This window comes from Neoarius graeffei, chromosome 2, assembly GCF_027579695.1.
Source record: "Neoarius graeffei isolate fNeoGra1 chromosome 2, fNeoGra1.pri, whole genome shotgun sequence".
Classification (NCBI taxonomy): domain Eukaryota; kingdom Metazoa; phylum Chordata; class Actinopteri; order Siluriformes; family Ariidae; genus Neoarius; species Neoarius graeffei.
Window position 1 is genome coordinate 89,024,701 of NC_083570.1, and position 25,862 is coordinate 89,050,562.

Sequence of the window (25,862 nt, forward strand, 5' to 3'; positions counted from 1 at the left end):
CAGAACCTTCTTGCTGTGAGGCAACAGTGCTAATCACTACACCACCATGCTGCCATTCTTATCATTCCTACTTTAATGTTTCCTCTAATATTTACTTTTATTATAGATTAGCCCAAACCTGTTCCAGTATGACCAAAGGTCCATAAAGACATGATTTGCAAAGGCTGGAGTTGAAGAACTTGAGTAGCCTGTACAGAGCCCTAACCTCGATCTCACTGAACATCTTTGGGATGAACTGTAACATTGACAGTGTGCCAGGCCTCCTTGCCCAGCATCAGTGCCTGACCTCACTAATGCTCTTGTGGCTGAATGAGCAAATCCCCAAAGCCATGCTCCAAATTCTAGTGGAAAGCCTTCCCAGAAGACTGCCGTTTGTTTTAACAGCAAAGGGGGAACATAGATGCACATATGAGTGTGATTGGTTAAGTGTCCTTAATATTGCCATATAGTGCATATATCCAGTTTACAACACCTCAAGACCTGCATATTCATGCAGTTATCCAATCAGCCAATCATATGGCAGCAGCACAATGCATAAAATCATGCAGATACAGATCAAGAGCTTCAGCTGATGTTCACATCAAACATCAGAATGAAGAACAAGTTTGATCTCTGTGATTTGGTAACCATGGCATGGTGCTGGTGCCAGATGGGCTGGTTTGAGTATTTCAGAAACTGCTGATCTCCTGGAAATTGCACAATTTACACGTTTGTTTGTTTTATCTGTAACCACTTATCCCGTGTGGGGTCGGGGGGGGGGCAAGCTGGAGCCTTTCCCAGCTGACCATGGGCAAGAGACAGGGTACACCCTGGACAAGTCGCCAGCTCATTGCAGGGCTGACACACGCATAGAAACACAAACAACCATTCACACTCATGGCCAATTTAGAGCCACCGATTAACCTAACCTGCATATCTTTGGACTGTGGGAGGAAACCCACACAGACACAGGGAGAACATGCAAACTCCACACAGAAAGGCTCTCGTCGGCCACTGGGTTCGAAACCAGAACCTTTTTGCTGTGAGGCGGCAATGCTAACCACTACACCACCCGGAGTTTACATATAATGTTGCAAAACAAACAAACAAAAAACAGTAAGTTCTGTGACAGTGACAGTTGAAACTGCTTTGTTGATACGAGAGTTCATGGGGAGGTGAAATTCCCAGGAAAACAGCAGTTTATGAAATACTCAAACCTGCCTATTTGATCCCAACAACCATGTAATGATCAGTGTCACAGAGATCACACATTTTCTTCATTCTGATGTTTGATATGAACATCAACTGAAGCTCTTGACCTGTATCTGTATGATTTTTTGCATTGTGTTGCTGCCACATGATTGGCTGACTGGATAACTGCATGACTGTGAAGGTGTAGAGGCTTTCCTAATAAAGTGGGTGGTGAGAGTATACTTTGTCTTTTTTTTTCTTTACCACAATTTAATGGAAATCATTTTGATCAAAGAATGACCTTTTGTCATGTCCACTTTAACATATTCTTCTGTCCTGTCTTTCAAAATCCACCTGCCTAGTTGTCCAGCTGGATGTGGTGTAAGTAATGCTTTTTATTGCTTTTCCTGTTTATTATTTCAAAGTGTCAGCACAAAGCATTGTGTATAATCATGGGGGTAGAAAGACCTACAACATCTTTCTGAAAAATGCAAATAAGGCTAAATTATTTTTGGCAGGCTTAGCTTGCTAGATGAAATGTGCAAGACTGTCATTCGAACGCTTAACTATTTACTGTATGTTTTTCCTATATATTTACTGTATATTTTATCTATATACAAGTTCAAGCACAGTGGTGGCACAGTGGTGTAGTGGTTAGCACTGTTGCCTCACAGCAAGAAGGTTCTGGGTTTGAGCCCAGTGGCCAATGAGGGCCTTTCTGTGCGGAGTTTGCATGTTCTCCCCGCGTCTGCGTGGGTTTCCTCCGGGTGCTCCGGTTTCCTCCACAGTCCAAAGACATGCAGGTTAGGCTAATTGGTGGCTCTAAATTGACCATATGTGTCAGCACTCCAATGACCTGGTGACTTGTCCAGGGTGTACCCAGCCTCTCACCAATAGTCATTTGGGATAGGCTCCTGCGACCCTGCACAGGATAAGCAGCTACAGATAATGGATGGAAGTTCAAGAACTCACATTTTGTGCATTATCCATAACTTACTTAATCCACCAAGTAAAAGTCACCACCAAATGTCTTCAGAAGCATTTTAAGGGAAACTGGAGTTTTTGAATAAGAAACTTCAATGTCTTACTAATATATCACTTATATATCCTTTAAAAGTTTATCTATAATTTACAGTACCAGTGAAAAGATTGTACACACCTTCTACTTCAATGTTTGTTTTTTCTTTATTTTTATTAATTAAAAAAGACATTTCATGTCTTAAAGTAATGATGGGTGTCGTTTCTCTTTACTTAGTTGAGCGGTTTGTGACATAATATGGATGGAACTGTTTTTTTGGGTGGCACGGTGGTGCAGTGGTTAGCACTGTTGCCTCACAGCAAGAAGGCTCTGGGTTTGAGCCCAGTGGCTGATGGGGGCCTTTATGAGTTTACATGTTCTTCCTGCGTCTGTGTAGGTTTCCTCTGGGTGCTCCGGTTTCCCCACAGTCCAAAGACATACAGTTAGGTTAACTGGCTACTCAAAATTGCCCCATAGGTGTGAATGTGTGTGTGAGTGCGCAGAAAGGAACTGGCCACCCTACTGCTGCAGTTCTGGCCAAGTCAACCAAACATGGTTTGCCTCAAGCCCGGATTGGGTTTGACAGTGACGATGACTGTATTTTTTAAAAATTATTTACTGTTTACTGTTTGATCTCAAACGCATTAAGAAGACAAGAAATTGCACTAATTGACTTTTGACGAGGCACACCTGTTAATTGAAAAGCATTCCAGGTGACTACCTCATGAAGCTGGTTAAGATAATGCCAATAGTGTGTAAAGCATCATCAACATAAATGCTGGCTATTTTGAAGAATCTAAAATATTAAACATATTTTTAACACTTTTTTAAACCACATAATTTCATATCTACATGTTATTTCATACTTTTGATGTTTCAGTATTGTTCTACAATGTCGTCGTCATCACTGCGACTCAATTCGAGTAAGGTGCCATGATGATTTTACTTTTTATGTGTCTACAGATCAGAGAGGAAGCCAATGTGAGCTCGGCAAGCACAGCCACACTTTGGACACACATGGACTGTGTCCAATATATAGTATAGTATATTAGTTATGTATAACTAACCCCCCACCACACACACACACACACACACACACACACACACACACACACACACACACACACACATTTATTATCTTCAGCTGCCACTGTTGCTGACTCACTGATTCTCTGTGGGAAATAAATCACTGACACACTGACACATCACTCACCCTATAGTACCTAATTCCATTTCACATTTTCTCTCCTATAAGCGTGCTGCTGTAACTTCTCAATAAGTAACTCAACAAGTAACCAATGGCCATGTCAGAGAGAGAGAGAGAGAGAGAGAGAGATCACAGCTACTTCCTTCAAAGACACTCTTTGCTCTGCCATCAACACTGACTTAATTAATGTGACTGATCTTTCATAACCCAAGTAATTGCACTGTCTTCCCCTCCTTTTCCCACTTGGTCTGCCTGTCTTTTACGCCCCTCATTTCATTTTCTCCTCCCTCTCCATCCTGTCTTCTTTCAACAGTTATATCTGTATTATATAGGGTGTTTCAAAAAATTTTATATCATTTCACAATCTAATAACTTTGCCAATTCTCGTTCAATTGACCTCAAATTTTAACAGCATGTGTGGAAACAGGTCAAAATTTTATGTTTCATGTTTTTTTTTTTTGGGGGAGGGAACTTTTTTTTTTTGAGAAACATCTCATGCCACAGTTGAGCATGAAAGGGACTCACCAAAAGTGAATGTGTTCTACACCATCTACAAGAATTGTCTTTATGGCCCCTTTTTCTTTGAGGGAAATGTAACTGCCAATGTTTATCTCCAAATGTTTCAGAACTGGCTAATGGATGAGCTCATTGCAAATGAACATGAAGACTTCATTTTTCAACAGGATGGGGCTTCACCTCACTGGAAGCTCACTGTGTGGGCTTATCTCAATGAGCATCTACCAGGGAGATGGCTCGGGCGTGCTGGTGATATTGAAATGGCCGCCACATTCACCTGACCTGATACCTTGCAATTTTTTTCTCGGGGTCTATGTGAAGGGACTGGTCTATGTCCCTCCTCTTCCTGCAAACCTAGAGGAACTCAAGCAGAGAATCACTGCCGCACTGGAAACTGTTACCAAAGACATGGTGCAGCATGTTTGGCAGGGGCTGGACTACCGACTTGACGTGTGCCATGTCTCAGGCAGTGCGCATATTGAAAATTTGTGAAATCGTTCATGGAATCCACATACCTTTTGAATTTCTCATTCAAATTTTGAGGAATAAATCTTATATTGCTCAACATTAAACCTGTTCAGTTTCATTTGCCTAGACTACGTAGTTTCTGGGATAGTTACATCTCAAATAATAAATTTTTTTTTGAAACACCCTGTATTTTATTAGATCTGTTCAATTTAAATGTAGTGTTTCCCCACTGACCTAAAAGTGTAATTTTGTTTTCGTCTTTCTCTCTCTATGTTAACACATCTATACTTCTCTAAGACCCCGTCCACATGTAGCCGGGTATCTGCTAAATCGAAGATATTTTTCTACGTTTTGGCCTGTCATTCACATGAAAACACATCAAAAACGAATATTTAAAAAAACTCCGGGCAAAGTGAAGATTTTTGAAAACTCCGTGTATGCCTTTTCGTGTAGACAGAGATAACCGGAGTTTTGCGTTTTAGAACGTCACAATCTGCGCCAAAAAAATGACAACAAATCTGCCCTGACGTCAAACGTGCGACCTTTGTTTACTGCAGAAGCCAGATTAAGCATGGACTTAAGCTAGCCGCACACTACGGCGATCCACGCGGTACCGAACCGACCCATTTCAGAGCCGACTCCCGACAGGGCACGCACATATCCCCCGACTGTTGACGAGTGCAGTCGCGATTGAAGCGACATGTGACAACTTAATAGCTTTGTGATTGGCTATTGGATATCGTTACTGTTAAATCCAACACTTGAAGATGCTACAGGCTGAATTACAAATGACACAACACGGAATATGTAGCGCACTATCTAGGCTGCATGAGCTATTATTTCCAACATTAAATAGTGCACTTATATAGGGGAGTTAAAGCGATTTGGAATTCAGCCACACAACTTGAGCAGAGTGGCTTTCCAGCCCACTGTGTCTATGGATAAAGCTTCAGTCTATGGAATTACAGTATATACCTGCATTAGGTGCTACCAACACGTATTTCTCGCGCTAGAAATTGTGTTTAATGATGTCACGTGTTATATGCGAAAGATATGATTGGCTATTGCTAGCGACTCTCGCCGATCAGTCTGGCTCCCGATTAGTTTTTCGAATCGGCTGTGAGATGAGTCGGTACCATCGAAAACTAGTCTTTACGCCTGACTCGCGACTTCAGTTGGCTCGGTACGCTGAAAATCGGCGTAGTGTGCGGCTAGGTAAAGAGTAATGGATCGGAGTAGTGCCTTGAAAGCGTTAATTATTGTGCAGGTGCTATTTACATGTTTAATTTTAGAAGCCCAACTACTGCTCCAAGAGCACAGGCGATGTGATTGGGGGTAGGATTTGGGGAAATAGCCATCTACAGGTTTGGAATGCTTATGAATGTGATTGAAAACGCAGATGTTCGGTTATGTGTGGAAGGGATTTTTTTCGAAGACGAGGTGGTGTGGATAAAACATTTTTATAAACGGAGGGGGGGAAAATGTTCGGTTTTAAAAATACCCGGCTACGTGTGTACATGGCATAAATCACATCAGGTCATCCTGCAGAAAGTGAGCATGACAATACATTGATTGTTTGCTTGTTCTGCTAATTGTGTAATTAAATATACATTAATTAGAGTCATACTCCAAACCGACCCTATGACAATTGTAACCTACAGTGCTCTCAAAAATTAGAGAAGGTTATAAAGGAGAAAAGATTGTGTGAGAGGGCGAGGATTTCTAACATTTACATTCTAACATATCTTGTATATCTCTCTCATTAGAGGTGCTTGTTGTTAGAAATCTCTTTGTGACTGTCTATGTGATTAATAATCAAAGCTTGTGTGTGTGTGTGTGTGTGTGTGTGTGTGTGTGTGTGTGTGTGTGTGTGTGTAAACAGGCCTGTGTTGAACACTGTAAACAAGTCTATCTTAATTGCCTCACCATTTAAAGCCCTTGTCAGACTTTTATCTTGTTTATTCTCTGCTTTGTTTTTCCTATTGAAGAGATAACCATCATCACCTTCATCAGGTCATGTCATTAATAAGCAGGCTTCCTGCTTTTGTTGATTAGAACTAATTAGTGTTCGTCTTTATAAATTTGCCATATATCAATAGACAGTAGTAATGTGCTCGGGCCTTGATTATTATTTATAGCAGCTTATTAACTAAATTGTATTTGAAGAGTGGGCAGCACGGTGGGGTAGTGGTTAGTAACGTCGCCTCACAGCAAGAAAGTTCTGGGTTCGAGCCCAGTGTGGGTTTGAGGCCTTTCTGTGTGGAGTTTGCATGTTCTTCCTGTGTCTGTGTGGGTTTCCTTTGGGTGCTCTGGTTTCCCCCGCAGTCCAAACACATGCGGTTAGGTTAACTGGTTACTCTAAATTGCCCCATAGGTGTGAATGTGTGCGAGTGAGCGCGCAGAAAGAAACTGGCCACCCTACTGCTGCAATTCTGGCCAAGTCAACCAAACATGGTTCGCCTCAAGCCTGATTCGGCAGTGGCTATGATTTGAAGATTAGTTCTGATGGAGGGTACTTTTCAAGTTGAAATGTTCAGGATGCTCCAGCTCTCTACAGCTAAGAGTCCAAGAGAGCAAAATTGCATTGCAAAATAGCATTACTGTATTCTTTGTCAATCAGAGTGATACTAACCAATCACAGGCCTCTGTGAGCTCAGGTATCTGGAAGAGGGTAGATAGCATTTTCTTCTGAATGTGTACATGAGCAACAGTTTGAAACAAAAGGTGTGATGTTTGTGTCTAAGATGAAATACAATTTAGCCTTCAACCTCCCTTTCTGTAGCTGTTGTGTGGTCGGAGAAAGCTAGGTATTGGCTATGAATCCACAAATGCTGCTTTTCTTCATTTCAGATATTATTTAATTTATTTAGCTACCCACTAAACAAATAAATAAGAATAAGGTTTTTGGCTAACCAGAAACCTCAGAAGAAGTGGGAGGATAAAGAAGAGATGCACAATGCCTGGACTGTGTAATAAATATCTGTCAGAAATGAATATATTTGTTTTATTGTGGTGTAATTAAGTAGTAATCGAACAATATTGTAGAACTGAAGTGCCACTATAATGAACTGAATGGATTCAGTGACTTTTGTAAGGCTCGCCATAAACGTTTTTGCTTCGTGATGCCATGAACAGCTTTAGATTCTAATGTGATATAATAGAGACACAATAACAACTTTAGTTCTGTCATTAGTTTTATAAATCAGTTCTGTATTCTGCATTCTGTAATCTAAGAATACTTACATTATACTTTAGGGTATTCATTTCAGCTTTCTAAACAACTGTCATTTAGGATGCATCATTATGCTAGCTCCTGGCATTAGAGTGATTTTCAGCTGCAATTTAGAGCTATTTCACTAATTCAGGAGAAAAAAAACAGTGGGGAAATGTGAAAGAAAGCTATTCTGGGTATTTTAAGAGAAGGGAAGATATATGGGAGCATCAAAAGTCAGTGCAGCATAGACAATAAAAGCTGTACAGAAAGTAATGAAGTAATAATTCTGAGCATGAATCTAAAACGTAGTATAGTAGGAAGTAAAAGGGCAGCTAATTGGGATATTTAAATAATATTGGGTGGCGCTGAGTGGTCTATCAGATATATTCCATTCAGCTAGCATGATAGCTATTGATTGAGTCGAAGACGAGTTCAATATCATGCTAGCTGAATGAAAAAAAAGCCAGCTAATATTATTATTATTACCTCGCCTGGGCTGGAGTCCACCAGGGGGCGAGGTATTGTTTTCAGTGGGGTTTGTTTGTTTGTTCGTTAATGATATTACAGGAAAATGGCTGGACCAATCTTCATGAAACTTTCAGGATAGATGGGCATTGATCTCAAATAGAACCTCCAACATTTTGAGGGTCATCCGGTCAAGGTCAAGGTCACCAATAAGGTCAAAATCATTTTTTCACAATATTTTCCTTCATATTCATTCAGATGTGTTCTGATTGGCTGAGAGCAGTACAATGTGTGAATGAGAATCAGAACCATGTTTATTGGCCAAGTATATTCACACACAAGGTCAAAATCAAGGTCAAGGTCACCAAAAAGGTCAAAATCGTTTTGTCGCGATATCTTCCTTCATATTCATCATAAGTGCTACCAGGCGAGGTTTGTTTTGCCTGGCAATACTTATTATTATTATTATTATTATTATTATTATTATACATACACATTCGATGGAACAGCCGCCGGCGAACAAAGAAATGTTTCTGCACATGCAGAGCAGAAAACTTTTTCATTGAATATTCACATCAGCTCCAATGTGTGGCATCATGTTGTCTTGACAACCATGCAATATCGTAAACCATATTCAACGCTCATTCTCCACTGGGTAGAGTGACGTAATACACATAGGATGAGCGATATGCTAACAATATTGCATGCTATCAAACCAAATGAATGAAACCCACTAGAAGGGACTTAATACATACTGGGTTCACCTTCTGGCAAACAAGTATAAAGCAGGATTTAGACAGGGTGATGTCTTACCAGGAGCACTGGAGACGGTAGGCCAATTCTGGACGAGAACACCCTGAGCCCCCTGCATCACAGATGACTCCTCCATATGGACAGAGCTATAAACATAAACACACACACACAGGAGAAGAAAATGTAACATGAAATGCTGTATCATATTAATTAACCAGCATGACTGGATTAAATACTTTTCATTATTTGCTTCATTATTGTGGCATTTTTCAAGACAATGACACAATGAATAAATTGCATTTGTAGTTACAGTTGTAGCAATGGAAAAACCCTTGGAAAACATAATCTCAATATTATTTATTTCAGCACATTACTGCAGTACTTGAAAGCAAGGCAAATTTCTTTACACCTATAAAGAAAAAAGTCATTATTTTGCACATGTAATTTTGCCTTGTGCGAACGTGTGATGCTGCCTCAGTGCTAGATTTGGTAAGGGCTGTTTATAGAAGCTAAATTGTACCTTATGCCTGCTTAGTCTTCGCTCACTGCATTCATTCTGGGTGCAGAGAACATTACTGAAATTAAACCAAGGCTGAACGGAGTGTATGTGTGTCTGAGTGAATGTCTGGAGCTCTAATAGAGGTACAGTATAAGCATAAGGTAGAAGCTTTTTTTTTTTAAATATACATTGAATCCACATGTCTGGAAGGGAGACTAGATTTGAGGAATACCATCCAGTACTCTCACATTTATTTGTCACAGAGCTTGGTGAATCAGGACTTATAATCAACCAGGAAATCAACCGCGAAATGTATAAATGGAGCAAGAGAATAACGAGCCAGTCAATGACAGTGTAGCTCACTCCGGCCCTGTCTAGTCCAGAAGGAACGATTTAAAGTGCAATAAATGTTGCAAGCTATATAGACTATATACAAGCTATATACAGAAGCGATATACAGTGGTGCTTGAAATTTTGTGGACCCTTTAGAATTTTCTATACTTCTGCATAAATATGACCTAAAACATCATCAGATTTTCACACAAGTCCTAAAAGTAGATAAAGAGAACCCAGTTAAACAAATGAGACAAAAATATTATACTTGATCATTTATTTATTGAGGAAAATGATCCAATATTACACATCTGTGAGTGGCAAAAGTATGTGAACCTCTAGGACTAGCAGTTAATTTGAAGGTGAAATTAGAGTCAGGTGTTTTCAATCAATGGGATGACAATCAGGTGTGATTGGGCACCCTGTTTTATTTAAAGAACAGGGATCTATCAAAGTCTGATCTTCACAACACATGTTTGTGGAAGTGTATCATGGCACAAACAAAGGAGATTTCTGAGGACCTCAGAAAAACCGATTTTGATGCTCATCTGGCTGGAAAAGGTTACAAAACCAACTCTAAAGAGTTTGGACTCCACCAATCCACAGTCAGACAGATTATATACAAATGGAGGAAATTCAAGACCATGGTTACCCTCCTCAGGAGTGGTCGACCAACAAAGATCACTCCAAGAGCAAGGCGTGTAATGGTTGGCAAGGTCACAAAGGACCCCAAGGTAACTTCTAAGCAACTGAAGGCCTCTCTCACATTGGCTAATGTTAATGTTTATGAGTTCACCATCAGAAGAACACTGATGCACAATGGTGTGCATGGCAGGGTTGCAAGGAGAAAGCCACTGCTCTCCAAAAAGAACATTGCTGCTAGTGTGCAGTTTGCTAAAGATCATGTGGACAAGCCAGAAGGCTATTGGAAAAATGTTTTGTGGACAAATGAGACAAAATAGAACATTTTGGTTTAAATGAGAAGTGTTATATTTGGAGAAAGGAAAACACTGCATTCCAGCATAAGAACCTTATCCCATCTGTGAAACATGGTGGTGGTAGTGTCATTTGGGCCTGTTTTGCTGCATCTGGGCCAGGACGGCTTGCCATCATTGATGGAACAATGAATTCTGAATTATACCAGCGAATTATAAAGGAAAATGTCAGGACATCTGTCCATGAACTGAATTTCAAGAGAAGGTGGGTCATGCAGCAAGACAACAACCCTAAGCACACAAGTCGTTCTACCAAAAATGGTTAAAGAAGAATAAAGTTAATGTTTTGGAATGGCCAAGTCAAAGTCCTGACCTTAATCCAATCGAAATGTTGTGGAAGGAACTGAAGCAGGCAGTTCATGTGAGGAACCCCACCAACATCCCAGAGTTGAAGCTGGTCTGACTAATTGACAGTTACCGGATATGTTTAGTTGCAGTGATTGCTGCGCAACGGGGTCCCACCAGATACTGAAAACAAAGGTTCACATACTTTTGCTACTCACAGATATGTAATATTAGATCATTTTCCTCAATAAATAAATGACCAAGTATAATATTTTTGTCTCATTTGTTTAACTTGGTTCTCTTTATCTACTTTTAGGACTTGTGTGAAAATCTGATGATGTTTTTGGTCATATTTATGCAGAAATATAGAACATTTTAAAGGGTTCACAACCTCTCAAGCACCACTGTACACCCTATACTGACCTATTTGCCAGAAAGAATCCAAGATGGCGAGGAACTGACCGAGAAAAAGCAATTTTTGTTAAATTATTAAATTCATTAATAATTGTAATTAAGCAAATCTGGGTAGAAGTTATATGCACCCTATGTACCCCTACCTTCATGCCAGAAAGAATCAAAATCAGTGAAGAATTGAGGGAGAAGAAGTGATTTGTGTGGAAACTGCTCATTAGGGCTTAATTACTCCATATCTTCATTATTAATTGCAATTATGCAAATTTGGGTAGAAGCTATATGCACCCCAGGCAGACCCCCCTTCCTGCCAAAAAGAATAAAAATCATTGAAGAACTGGGAGAGAAGAAGTGATTTTCGTGAAATGTGGACGACACCGGATGACGGACAACACATGACGGCATAAACTCATCGCCTGTCGGCCAGATGCACTAATAAATGGGGAGTATTTCTGATTGATTAGCAAAACCAATTATGTAAGTCATACTTAGTTAAAGGTTTATGACTACAAGCAGGCTTGTAGTACTCGAGTCCAGGACTTGGACTTGAGTCCGACTTGTGCCCTAATTTTAAGGACTCGTGACTTGACTTGGACTTGAGCACTGATGACTCAGACTAGGACTCGGACTCATGCATTATCTGCATTAGGGCTCGGAAATTGGAGACGAGGACTCTGATTTTTTTCTCTATTTTTTGTAACATGCCATAATAATTTGGCATAAGATATTTAAATCTACATGAATGTTGTACTAAGTTTGTGTCAGAGTGTCACACCTGCACGCCTTGGCGTGTGCATCAGATAGACTCTTGGGCGCGCTCTGGGCAGCACATGCACCAAGCAGACTCTTATGCACGCCGTAAATGATTCACACCTGCACAGGATCAAGGCGCAATCAGCGCACCTATATAAAAACTGTGAAAACACACTTACTTTGAGAAGTATTGAGTTGCGTTGCTGATACATTACTGAGACTTATTTCCTTGTTTGGTTTCCTGATCCCTGATTTCCTGTTTCTCGTCTTTGATTCTGCCGAGTCTACGATAGCCTGTTTGTGCCTCGCTCGACCTATTGCCTGTTTCACCATTTTATGATTTTGCCTGCCATTCTGGATTGTTTACCTGTCTTCATTTGTATTAATAAACACACCTACACTTACATCCGTCTTCCAACCAACTCTGACAGAATACTTTGCACTCTCTGACAAAGAGAAGCACATTCACTTGTTCATACGTCATGTTCAGGAACAGACTGATGTTAATGGCGCTAAAACAGCCACCATCAAATGGTGCAGTTGGAGTGTTGGACTCAACTGAGATCAGTCGTGGACTCGACTCAGACCAATAGTGGACTCGACTCACATTTTTTTTAATGACTTGGATTTGACTTGAACTTGAACACCGGGAACTCGAGACTGGACTCAGACTCGAGGTTTAGTGACTCGACTACAACACTGAATACAAGATCATTAAGCATTGATGAACAGTAAAATGTTTCATTTTTCAGGAAGAAATGAAATGCTTTCATTTTCATGACTGTGTAATCCACAGAGTAATAATCTGGCATGTCTCTGTGAGAAGAGAGAAGTGTGCTAAAGATGGATTATCTCTCTGAGTTCACAATCACAGTGATGCAGTAAAGCCATACAGAGCCTCATTTCAATCAGAAAAATTAATGATGGCAACCCAGATGGTCAGTGCTGGAAACACTGGCTTAAAATGTTCCCATTTTAATATTGTAAACCTGCCTTCCCCTGCCAAGTTACATTTCAGGAAAAAAAAAACACTGAGGTTGGATAAGTTTATCAAACAGATGAGGTTAGTTCAGTTGAGATTTGTTTCTGTAAAACCAAGCGCTGCAGCCTAGCACAGGAAAAAAATCAGGATGCATTTTAAAAATGTACTTTTTGAGAATTTAAATACAGACATACTGATAAATCACATGTTGACATTATAAGCCAAATTCAAACATGCAAGAGTGATTTCAATGGAGAAGAATGGATTTCTAAGCAAGGATAAATCTGATAATCCATTTAACATTTAACAATTTGAATCTTATGTATATTCTTATGACTTTTCAATTGTGGGATCATATTGGTTCAAGCATATGTAATATAAAATAATAAACCAAAATGTTATTGGTGCAAGTGAAGAGATATGCTGTACATAGAAAAGACTGATGTATGGGTGACTGCAGAATGCACAGAGAGGGGAGGGTACTCGATGGCCTCCATTTTAGTTGTGCTTTCTCTCTTTCTCAGTTTCTGATAAATATGCGTTAGGCAGTTATGGTTGCTATGTAACACCCCCACATCTCACAGTTTCTCCGTATCTCCCTTTCAAATGTCTTTCTCATAATCACCAATGAATTCTTCTTCTTCTTCCTCTTCTTCTCATTATTATTATTATTATTATTATTTACAGTGTATGATTTCTTTTACTGCTATTTCAATTGTCTTAGTGGAGGCCATTTTAAGATCTCTAAAACATGAGCCACTAAGATGAACTTATCCATTATTAATAAGTAAGAACTGATTTAAAAACATGATCCTTGTCCACTTCTTAATGCTTTCCACTCTTCCTCACTTTAGTCGTCTAATCTTCTGCTCCTTTTTACACCCTATTTTGTCTGCCATTCCCTTGAATGACACCTTTTGCATTTCTGAAATTTAAGCTTTGTATAAAAAATATCTTCCTATTTTTATTTTGTAAGAACACAGACAAATCCTCTCACACTGCTTAAAAGCTAACAGAACAAATCCTTCCAAATCTAACTAAACGCTCTGTAAAGGATGAATATGTAAAATATATAATCAACCCAGAGTGGAGTGTAGAAAGAAGGATGATATATTTAAGTTATTCCATTAAATCGAGCTGTACATGAACTGATAGCCGACGAGGCGCATAGCACCAAGTCGGCTATAAGCCATGTACGACGAGATTGAGTGGAATAACTGTTTTATTCAATCAACATTCACTGGATTTTGAGAAACAGAGCATTTTTATTTTTATTTTTTTGCAAATTTGATAAATAAAAAATTTACACGAAACGTCTGACAAAATCATTTCCACTTAGAATGTAAACAAACCAGTGAAATGACAGACGCAAATTGTGAAAAATGCTATAATAATAATTCTTGAAAAATAAAAAAAATATGTTCTTCCCATCAAATACTTTTATTCCATATTTTGTTGTTCTTTTTTGTATTTTTTGGGGTTTTGTTTTCGAGTAGAGTTTTTATTTCACCCTTGGTTAATTCAGCAACATGCTCCACCATTTTGTTTTTCTCTACTCATGGTATATGAGCTGATAGCCTAGTAGTAGAGTAGCCAATCAGAGTGTGTGATTGGCCATATCCAGTGAATGTGGATAGAATAATAAAGGTTGTGTTCTGTCTATGAAATATGGACAGTAAAAATCAAGCTGATTTGTTCGATTACACTGATGTCCACTTATCTCATCTCATTACCTCTAGCCACTTTATCCTGTTCTACAGGGTCACAGGCAAGCTGGAGCCTATCCCAGCTGACTACGGGCGAAAGGCGGGGTACACCCTGGACAAGTCGCCAGGTCATCACAGGGCTGACACATAGACACAGACAACCATTCACACCTACGGTCAATTTAGAGTCACCAGTTAACCTAACCTGCATGTCTTTGGACTGTGGGGGAAACTGGAGCACCCGGAGGAAACCCATGCGGACACGGGGAGAACATGCAAACTCTGCACAGAAAGGCCCTTGCCGGCCACAGGGCTCGAACCCGGACCTTCTTGCTGTGAGGCAACAGCACTAACCACTACACCACCGTGCCGCCCCTGATGTCCACTGATCTTGCAATTCACCCTGATGTAATTACGTTAAAGGCAGTGTTCTTCATATATGAATGTCAGATCCTGGACCATACATGACTCATACACATATGTTTTGACACAAATTGCATCACAACCACAAAGGTATTCATACCATCATTTTAAATACCAAGAGATATGCATGATCTTATACACATGGACACACAATAGGCCTTGTTCATACTGAGTGCTTGCAGCTGCGTGAGTGCTACCCAGTCTTTTGTCACCAGTGTCCTTTACTGTCAAAGCAATAACGACAGTACTGCTGGCTTCTATCAGTGCCACTGGCCAATTTTTTTTCTGACAAAGAAAAAGAAACAGACCTGTAGTATAGACCAGGTTTTTTTAGCTGTACTTTGCTCCTTATAGTACTGTTCACTTCTGATACCCCTTTTCCACCAAATCAGTTCCAGAGCTGGTTCGGGGCCAGTGCTGGTGCTGGTTCACAACTCATTCAACTTGCGAGCCAGCTGAGAACCAGTTTGCTTTTCCATAGCTCGCGGTGCTAAGGGAAGCCACGTCATTACGTCGCTGTATACGTCAGTTACGTCGTTGTATACGTCAGTTACATCGCTACGTTTGTATAAACCTTGGTGCGAATATCGAATCAAAAACAACACGGAAGCAGCAGCAGCAGCAACAACAACAATAATAATAATGGATGACTTCGCGTTTGTACAGCTGCTGCTTCTTGTCGCTTAAAAATGGCGATCTTTCGCGGTCTTGTTATTGTTGTCGGTCTTAACAACTCCGCCCCCCCCCCCGACGTAAGCGGTTCTTTCCTCTGGCCCAGCAGAGAGTTGGTGCTAGCCTGGAACCGGTTTTTCTGGCTCCAGAGCCAGTTCTTTGTCAGTGGAAACAGAAAGCCCGGTTCCAAACTAAGCACTGGCCCCGAACCAGCCCTGGAACTGCTTTGGTGGAAAAGGGGCATGAGTGAACATGAAATCCAAGTATGTTTTGCACTCAGTAAGATAACAATCTTATCATAACAACCCTCTGCTTATTACAGTGACCTTCATTCAGCTTGAGAGAGCCATGTTATCACATTGTACACTGACTTGTGGGTAATCTGATAGACCTCTTTTTATCATAGCTATCTGTAAACTGTCTTATTGCACTATCATACCAAGTCAGATCATCTGTTTTTTAGTTGCCTACATACTAAAAATAGGCGTCTGTACATGCTAATGCTACCTCTATCACTTGATGCAGCTAGTCACTTTATTCTCAACCCTGTTACTGCTATGCACCTGTGTTCCTTCAGGGACTTGCACAAGTTTATGTATAGTTTATGTATAGTTAGTTGTCAATAGTTTTTTAGTAGTAGTTTTATATTAGTTTTATTGTACATATTTTCCTATGTTTATTTTAGTATTTATGTGTGCACTTTATGGTGAAGCTTTAAATCTCATTATACTTGTATAATGACAATAAAGGCTTTCTATTCTATTTCTATTCTATTCATTGGTACACTAGAATGGATGATTTTCTGGTGAAATGCCTTTTATCATTTATTTACTCATTACTAAAACATTGTCAAGCCACTCTGCATGTGATATCTCATCCTTCTACAGGGTCGAAGGCAAGCTGGAGCCTATCCCAGCTGACTACGGGCGAAAGGCGGGGTACACCCTGGACAAGTCGCCAGGTCATCACAGGGCTGACACATAGACAACCATTCACACTCACACCTACGGTCAATTTAGAGTCACCAGTTAACCTAACCTGCATGTCTTTGGACTGTGGGGGAAACCGGAGCACCCGGAGGAAACCCACGCGGACACGGGGAGAACATGCAAACTCCACACAGAAAGGCCCTCGCCGGCCCCGGGGCTCGAACCCAGGACCTTCTTGCTGTGAGGCGACAGCGCTAACCACTACACCACCATGCCGCCGCATGTGATATCACATTTACTAAATGGCAATTGGTAGTGTCATACATCAGACTGTCATGGTCTGTCTTAAAAATGATTGATCACATATTTCTTTCCTTTTTTTTTACTATTTTAAGGTAGACAGTAGACAGTGACATTTATATAGAAACATATGGAGAGACTGGGGTGTTGGGGAGAGAGACAGAGAGAGAGAGAGAGAGAGGTTATGGCTAGTGCTACTGATATCGAAAGGTGTCTATAGATCTCTAAAGGCTTGTTAACATGCTGTGCACAAAATAAAGAATGTTGTAATAGTCCTACCTTTGCATTCCTGCTCTGAGAGAAGCTGAATATCTCCAGTCTCCACTGGGAGGCTTGGGCTGTAGCAAATATATAGGAAAAGTGAAGGAGCACAAAGAAAAGCCAGGGAGGAGGAGGACATGAAGAAGAATAAGGAGGAGGAGGAGGAAGAGGACAAGAAGAAGAAGAAGGAGGAGAAGAGAAAGGAGGAGGAGGAAGAGGACAAGAAGGAGGAGGAGGACAAGAAGAAGAAGGAGGAGGAGGAGAAGAAGAAGAAGAAGAAGAAGAAGAAGAAGAAGAAGAAGAAGAAGAAGAAGGAAGAGGAGGACAAGAAGAAGAAGAGTTAGATACTGCTTAGCTACAAATGCAAAAACAACAGAGGTTATACATTATATTTGCGGTGATATCTTCATTCTTTTCCTGTAGAGGATAGGGTTATTGTGCACACACACACACACACACACACCATGTTAAGGTTATAGACTCTTGGAAGAAAACAATACAGTAAAACCCAATCCATTTCATATAGCTTGGGTTGCACAGAAAGAAAAACATATCAATAATAATAATAATACATCACTTAGCATGTGTTATGTTTTGAAACACCTCAGGGACATCAACATCAGTCATATCAGCAGTATGAAAGATTTCTTTGCAAAGAAAAAAATATAAATCCATGAAGAGATAGACAGCAAAGTGTTGACTATACTCATAATAAGAGCAGCTTGCAGTTACAAAAGGTATGAATCTGGAAATGAGAACTGAATCCGTGCTTCCACATTCGTCCAGACTTTCTGTCTTTAACACAGAAACAGAGAAATCCAATCATGTTGTTACAGGGAAAGCCTGTCTGTATATTCTTCAACGTTATTTGCACATCAATCATAACAATGTGGAGACAGAACTCATTGCATTTTTGAGTCTATCACATCAACACAGCTCAGGTTCTGTGTCAGATGTGATAGGTATGTGATGGTTTCTGTCATGGTGTTTCATGAAGCAAACAAGTGTTACGATATCAGACATTATTAAATCATTCTCTTTCAAAACCACCAAACTGCAAAACAATGCCAGGAGCAGCACTCTAATATGCTCATTTAAGTCTGTCTGCAGTGCACGCTTAGCAAATGGATGTTGATATAACACCCATCCACACTGTACACACTCTCCCTGTGTCTGAAATCACTTACTCGTTCACTACTCCCTATTCCCTATATAGGGAATTACTATATAGAGGACTACTGTATATAGTGAGCTCATTGGTAAAATGAAAAATTGCTTTTGAACACTCGTCTGTCGCGCTGGTATTTACGTCATTATTGTTGCACAATTAAAACGTGCCAGATCAGTTGGCTGGTTGGTTTTCAAAATAATAAATACATGCATGTATTTTTGTGATAATACATATTATACTGAGCGTATTTCCCACATTAATAAATACAAAGTACCTGCATCTTTCAGTTTTTTTTAAAATCAAGGCTGAATACTTTCTTCTTTGCCGCTGCCTTTTATTAAATCAAATTTGAGACTTTTAATTTGATTTCTTTCAGCGCGACCGCAATGCATAATGGGATATATTGCTTTGGTTAGTGACCATCAGTTGTACACTACTTTTCATGATGCATTGTGGGATACTCTGAGTGCACTATATAGGGTGTAAATAATCCTCACTAAGGTTTCGGACAGCACTACAAAATAGGGTCCCCACTATACAGTGTCCTATATAGTGAGTAGGGAGCGATTTCGGACACAGGGTCTGTCTCACAAAATAAGTCCTGCTTTTATATTACTTAACAGGAAATTAGCTACAAGTTCCCAGACGTTCAGTTTCAGCTTTGAGAGTTTGCATCATCTTTTCACATGTGCAAATGACCAGAGGATATAAGTGATACAATAAAACCAATATTTATCATCTTTTTTTCTACCTCATCTCATACTGGTGATTTTTACCTATACAGGGAAAAAACTAAATATGTATATCTTAGTATGAGTAGTGTGAAGCGAGAGAGAGAGAGAGAGAGAGAGAGAGAGAGAGAGGAAAAACAAACAGGATCTCAGGTTCAATCTGATCTTTCTTGCCCTCACTCCCTTGTTCTCGTTCTCCCCCTTGCTAATGCTCTCTGTCTGCCAAGTGGACACACCTCGCCTAGATACAGCGCATATACCCCATACACCAACCAATCACATCACTTCCCCCTGCTATTTCCAAAGCAAAGGACCCAATCAAATGGTACCAGCATGGAACCACACATCAGCACCACTAAATTATACAGAGAGAACAAACATGACTGGCATTTAATGAGAGGCATCAACCAACAATTGCTTCTTCCTACCAACTACCATGTTCTTGTCATGGCTTTCTATAGAGGCAAATACCAAATCAATAAATATAACATACATAACAGGACAGTTAAAATGATATGCACCTTTTGATTACTGAATGTGGATGTTGTGCAGATGTTGTGCAATGTTACTCTAAATTGAAACGCTACATTTATGCCACAACATCTTGCTCAGGTAAATTTCCTGGAAGCATCTGCATGATTGTATGAAGGAGTAAGAAGGACCAAATCACTAACACTAACCATGAACTATGATGCAGCATTGTGTAGACATAAATATTGATGCTACAGTGGATGGCAGAATAAAATAGCACAGAGTGTTTTATCACCATGATAGAAGCTTATGTTAATCAATCATCAACAACGAATCAAGTCATTTGTAATCTAAACATAAGATCAGAGCCCATGTTAAAGGATGAATCGTTATTTAATCACACATTCTCTTTAAGACGTTGGACCAGAAGTGACTAGAACAGTGCTGTTTGAAGTGTTAAGTGTGAGAACAGAGAATCTGGGGTGTTGCTTTCATTTCTCACCTCCAAATATAACACACCCAGCTGTACTGCTACTGAAGACTGCACTGCAGTGCAAATAGAGAGAGCAAGAGAGAACAAGAGCAAGTGAGGGAGGGAGGAAATGAAAGCAAGCACAAGTATGAGAAGGTTGGGAGTGCTTTTTCTTGAATACAGAGTACAAATTATGTTTAAAGGATGTAAGGAATACTCAAAAAAAATGCTAGCTTAATCTGACAAATGCACAAATACTTTGCGAATACTGAACAACCAGAAAAAGCATTCACACATCCATGTATATTATATAATAACCATTGTTATCATTTCTTTAGAAAATTGAGTACTTAAATTGAGGTAGCTGTAATTACAGGCCACATGGCATGAAGGACAATGAAAACATCATCAAGCAAATACCACACAGACCACTGACAGAGAAAACAATCCTTCTCAGACAAATGTGGGTGTGGCACACACCTGTATGGCGGTGGCATCCGGCATACTAAGCCTGCGCACAAACTGCCCGCTCTGACTGGTGAAGAATCGCTCAGCCCCTGAGCCCCAGGTTCCACTCACAGGTCGTCCCATGTTATAAAACATGAATGTGTCACTTCCTGAAGTGGCTGTTAGGCAGGTCTTGTAGCAGTAGGTTTTGGTCAGAGATCCATTTCCACGAACCTCAATATAGTGTGGCTCTACTTTAAGGTCCCTTCGTAGAGCCACAGCTTGTTGCTGCTGGTTTCCTCCTCCTCCTCCTCCTCCACCACCACCTCCTCCAGCTCCACCACCTCCACCTGATGCTCCACCACTGCCACCACCACTCCCTCCACCATTTCCTCCACCCTCTTTAGAGGCCTTCTTCTTGGATCCACCACAGCAGGGTGAGCACGAGCATGCATCTGGCTGGCTGCAGTAGGCATGGCAACGCACAATGGCGAGGACAAAAACAGTGACCAAGAAGACAAAGGTGGTGGCAGTGAGAGCAACAATGAGGTATAGTGTAACACTGGAAAAAATAAGAGTTCCACTGGGTCTAATGATGCGTTTTGGGTCAAAAGTGACTTTTGGCGGGAGCTCCATGATGGCCACATTAATGGTTGCAGTGGCAGAGCGTGGTGGCTGTCCATGATCTTTTACACGCACTATGAGGCTGAAGACTGTGGAATTGTCCTCAACAACACGACGTGTTGTTCGGATCTCACCTGTGTGCTCATGCATCTTGAATAGATCAAGCTCAGGGGGGTGTTCGAGTGTATAAAGTAGCCAAGCATTCTGCCCTGCATCACCATCCCATGCCAACACACGAGTCACCAGCACACCTGCCTCTGCATTCCGGAGGATAGTTTCAGCCATGTGAGAAACATTTGCTGCTGGGTGGACAAACCATGGCGTGTGGTCATTGGAGTCCATGACATAAACATAAACTGTTGCCACTCGGCTCAGAGGTGGCACACCATTGTCCTGAGCTTTGACCTGGAAATGAAACTCCCGCAGCTTCTCAAAGTCAAAAGAGCGCAAGGCATACACCTCACCTGTGGCAGGTTTGACGGACACGTATGACCCCACAGAGATCCCATGATTGTTGTCATTGAGGACGGTGTATGTGATACGTGCATTCTCATTTGCATCAGGATCTGTAGCCTTCACCACACACAAAGGAGCACTTGGAGCATTGTTCTCAGTGACATACACAGTGTATGATGTCTGCTCAAAACGAGGCGGGTTGTCGTTAACGTCTGCCACATCGACACGAACAGTCATTGAAGAGGAGAGTGGTGGGGTCCCGCCATCAACTGCTGTTATTGTGACATTGTATGATGATACAGCCTCTCTATCCAGGAAGGCAGCTGTGACAATGGTGTAATGGTTTCGAAAAGATTTTATTTTAAAAGGGAGGTCAGGAGGAATAATGTCTAGGGTGACATGTTTGTTTTGTCCAGAGTCACGGTCATTAACACTAATCAGGGCCACCCCAGTGTCTGCTCGAGCATCCTCCCTCACTGGACTGGATAGAGTAGAGAGCACAATCTCAGGTGGGTTATCATTTAAATCCAGCACCTCCACAACCACTTTGCAGTGCACTGCTACTGCTCCATGCCCCCTATCCATAGCCTGAATGTACATTTCATAGTTGTTGGTCTCCTCATAGTCGACGTTATTCCTGACGCGAATCTCTCCAGTGTCTGAATCCATGCTGAACATCTGTCGAACCCTTTCAGGTGTGTATGAACTAAAAGAATAAAAAACTTCTCCATTTGTGCCTTCATCCCGGTCTGTAGCATTCAGTTTAATCACCAGAGCACCAAGGGGCGAATTCTCCCGCAATTTTACTTTGTACACAGAGCTGTCGAACTTTGGCACGTTGTCATTGGTGTCCAGAACGCGCACGTTGATTTTCGCGGTGCCCGAGCGCGGGGGCGAGCCTCCGTCAGTAGCAGTGAGAAGGAGCTGATGAGACGGTACCATCTCCCTGTCAAACGGTTTTTTCAGAATGAGTTCGATGTGCTTTCCACTGGCAGGTGGTTTGTTTGATTCCAGCGCAAGGTGCTCGTTTGGAGACAGGCGATAATGGCGAACGGAATTTGAGGCGTCGTCAGCGTCCTGTGCGCCTTCGATGGGAAACTTTGCGCCAGGCTGAGCCGCCTCCGAGATCTCCAACTGATACTCGTCTCTGGGGAAAAGCGGCGCATTGTCATTTGCATCCAAAATTTCGACCTCCACGTTGTGCGTCTCGGATGGATTTTCTAAGACCACTTCGAGGCTAAGAAGGCAGCTGCCGCTGAACTCACAGAGGGTCTCGCGGTCGATCCGATCACTGACAGTCAGCTTACCGGTTTTGTGGTTAAGGTTGAAGTATCGCCGCGCGTTGTCCGAATTTATTCTGATCCGACGAGTCGCAAGCTTTCCAAGATCCAATCCCAAATCTCGAACGAGATCTCCGACGACAGCCCCGGACTCCAGCTCCTCAGGAATGCTATAGCGAATTTGTGCATTTGTAAGGCCACTCAGTACAAAAACGACGACTAAATAAAAGCAAAGAATTACGCTATCATTTATGCTTCTGCATCGCCCCGCAACAGCCATCTCAAGCTGGCACAGCATCTGCAGACGGATTAAAAACTGTTTTCCGCCTTTCGAGCTTGGCGTGTGCTTGCTCCTGCCACGGCATCAAAAATCAGGGAGAGCCGTCGGTTCTACCTCGACTATGTGTAGGACGACCAGAATCTCCTCTCCGCTTCTATGTTAAACGGACATTTTCCTGCTCCGTCCATGGTCCCTTCTTTGTCCTCACCCGATATTTTTCCCCAATAAATTCAACGAGGCTGGTTATTGTTTCTTCTCACTTGGCCGCAGCCGCTCCCCTCTCTTTCTTTCTCTCTCCTCCTTTGCGCTCGCTGCACTCTACAGGCGGGGGAGGGGGAGCTGAGCTGCACCCTCTCCATCACACATACACACACACACACACACACACATACAACAGTAATCAATCGCTTAAAGACAAAGTGCGCCCTACATATTTTCAGAAGAAAATAATGTATTTGCATCGACGTTTATTAAAATCTTTTTAAAGGCATTTTACATTGCCTTCATAAATACCTATCGCAAGCATCGATGAATTCAGTCACACGGAGAGCGCCGCCGCCCTTTTTCCATTGTGTGTCCTCTGTGCGTGTAGCTGAGATGCTTGGCTACATCTCGCCTACACTGCTGTTATTTGTATTCCCCCCCCCGCCAATACAGCAGTCTCCTTAAAAGAACATTTCTGATTGAATATGCTAAAGAATAATGAAGAATAAAATACATCTTTCTGACAATATTACACATGATGCCATATTTTGTGCCCCTTTTTTATGAGCCAACCACCAGCACAAAACCTATGATTGTTTCTTCACTATTGTCCCTGGCTCACAGACTGGCATCTCGAATAATCAAACATTATGGTCACAGCATCTCTGAAAGCATGCTCTATCCCATTCCTTCTCGTCCTTTATTCCAGCAGTAGGAGGTGTCACCTGTGTACGTGCAGCACTGGCTAAGTGTGCACATGCTGCTGCAAACCAGGTCACCAGCAAGATGTCCTCCATTTGCCTTCCTTGCCATAACTGTCAATACAGACTACAAAGAGCCATCCAGCCACTGCTCAAATCTGCTGGGGAATCTTGGGGCATATCTATCTATCTATCTATCTATCTATCTATCTATCTATCTATCTATCTATCTATCTATCTATCTATCTATCTATCTATCTATCTATCTATCTATCTATCTATCTGTCTGTCTGTCTGTCTGTCTGTCTGTCTGTCTATCTATCGCTAGCCTAGGTCACAACTGGCTGTATGTGCTCCTACGGCCGGTCTACGTGCAAGAAACGCACGGAGGGCGCGCGTGTGACGTGCTGATTTTCGAGCCATAGACTGGCCGCAGACCGGCCGCCAAGGTTCTTTGTCATGTCAAACAAACTCTACGGGCGCTTACATTTTTTTCATGTTGCAAGACAAACTTACGGCTAACATACGTCTTTCTCCACGAACAAAAAAAAACGCAGCGATTTGGGAAACGCCAAAAATCGCACAGCCAAAAAAATCATACATCCGGTTGTGACCTAGGCTTAACTATCTATCTATCTAAGTGTCTTGCAAAAGTTTTCATCCTCCTTGGTGTTTGTCCTGTTTTGTCGCATTACAAGCTGGAATTAAAATGGATTTTTTGAGGGGTTAGCACCATTTGATTTACACACCATGCCTACCACTTTAAAGGTGCAAATTTTTTTTATGCTTATTATGACACAAACAATAATTAAAATGGAAAAAAAAAACAGATCTCTGGAGTGTGCATAAGTATTCACCCCCTTCGGTATGAAGCCCCTAAATAAGAGCTGGTCCAACCAATTCACTTCATCAGTTGCATCATTAAGATCCACCTGTGTGCAATCAAAGTGTCACATGATCTCTCATACAATGTCTGTATAAATCAACCTGTTCTGGAAGGACCCTGATTCTGCAACACAACCAAGCAAGAAACATGAAAACCAAGGAGCACTCCAAACAGGTCAGAGACAAAGTTGTGAGGAAGTATAGATCAGGATTGGGTTATAAAAAATATCCCAAACTTTGAATATCCCATGAAGCACCATTAAATCCATTATAGCAAAATGGAAAGAATATGGCATCACTACAAACCTGACAAGAGAAGGCTGCCACCTTCCCACCAAAACTCACAGACCAGGCAAGGAGGGCATTAATCATAGATGCAACAAAGACACCAAAGATAACCCTGAAGGAGCTGCAAAGATCCACAACGGAGATGGGAGTATCTGTCCATAGGAGCACTTTAAGCTGTACACTCCACAGAGCGGGGTTTTATGGAAAAGTGGCCAGAAAAAAGCCATTGTGTAAAGCAAAAAAAAAAAAAAAGAAAACATGTTTGGAGTTTGCCCAACAGCATGTGGCAGACTCCCCAAGCACAGAAGACTCTCTGGTCAGATGAGACTAAAATTTAACTTTTTGGCCATCATGGGAAATGCCATGTGTGGCACGAACCCAACACTTCCCATCACCCTTAGAACATCATTCCTACAGTGAAGCATGGTGGTGGCAGCATCATTCTGTGGGGAATTTTTTTTTCATTTGCAGGGACAAGAAAGCTGGTCAGGA

The 25,862-nt window shown here is 41.3% G+C and overlaps 1 protein-coding gene across 5 annotated transcripts in view; it reads right to left on the reverse strand.

The window, feature by feature from the left end:
- LOC132882003 (protocadherin alpha-C2-like) overlaps positions 1-25,862 on the reverse strand; it is a 107,927-nt gene that overhangs the window by 15,153 nt on the left and 66,912 nt on the right. For 4 of the 5 annotated variants that reach the window (XM_060915168.1, XM_060915167.1, XM_060915166.1 and 1 more), the window contains exons 2-3: positions 17,379-17,437; positions 8,872-8,957 (exon numbers count right to left, since the gene is read on the reverse strand). In XM_060915168.1, coding sequence (XP_060771151.1) covers positions 8,872-8,957; positions 17,379-17,437 — 145 coding nt within the window. Of the gene's footprint in view, positions 1-8,871; positions 8,958-17,378; positions 17,438-20,685; positions 23,598-25,862 lie in introns of those variants that run through there. The other variant, XM_060915165.1, reaches the window with a different exon arrangement.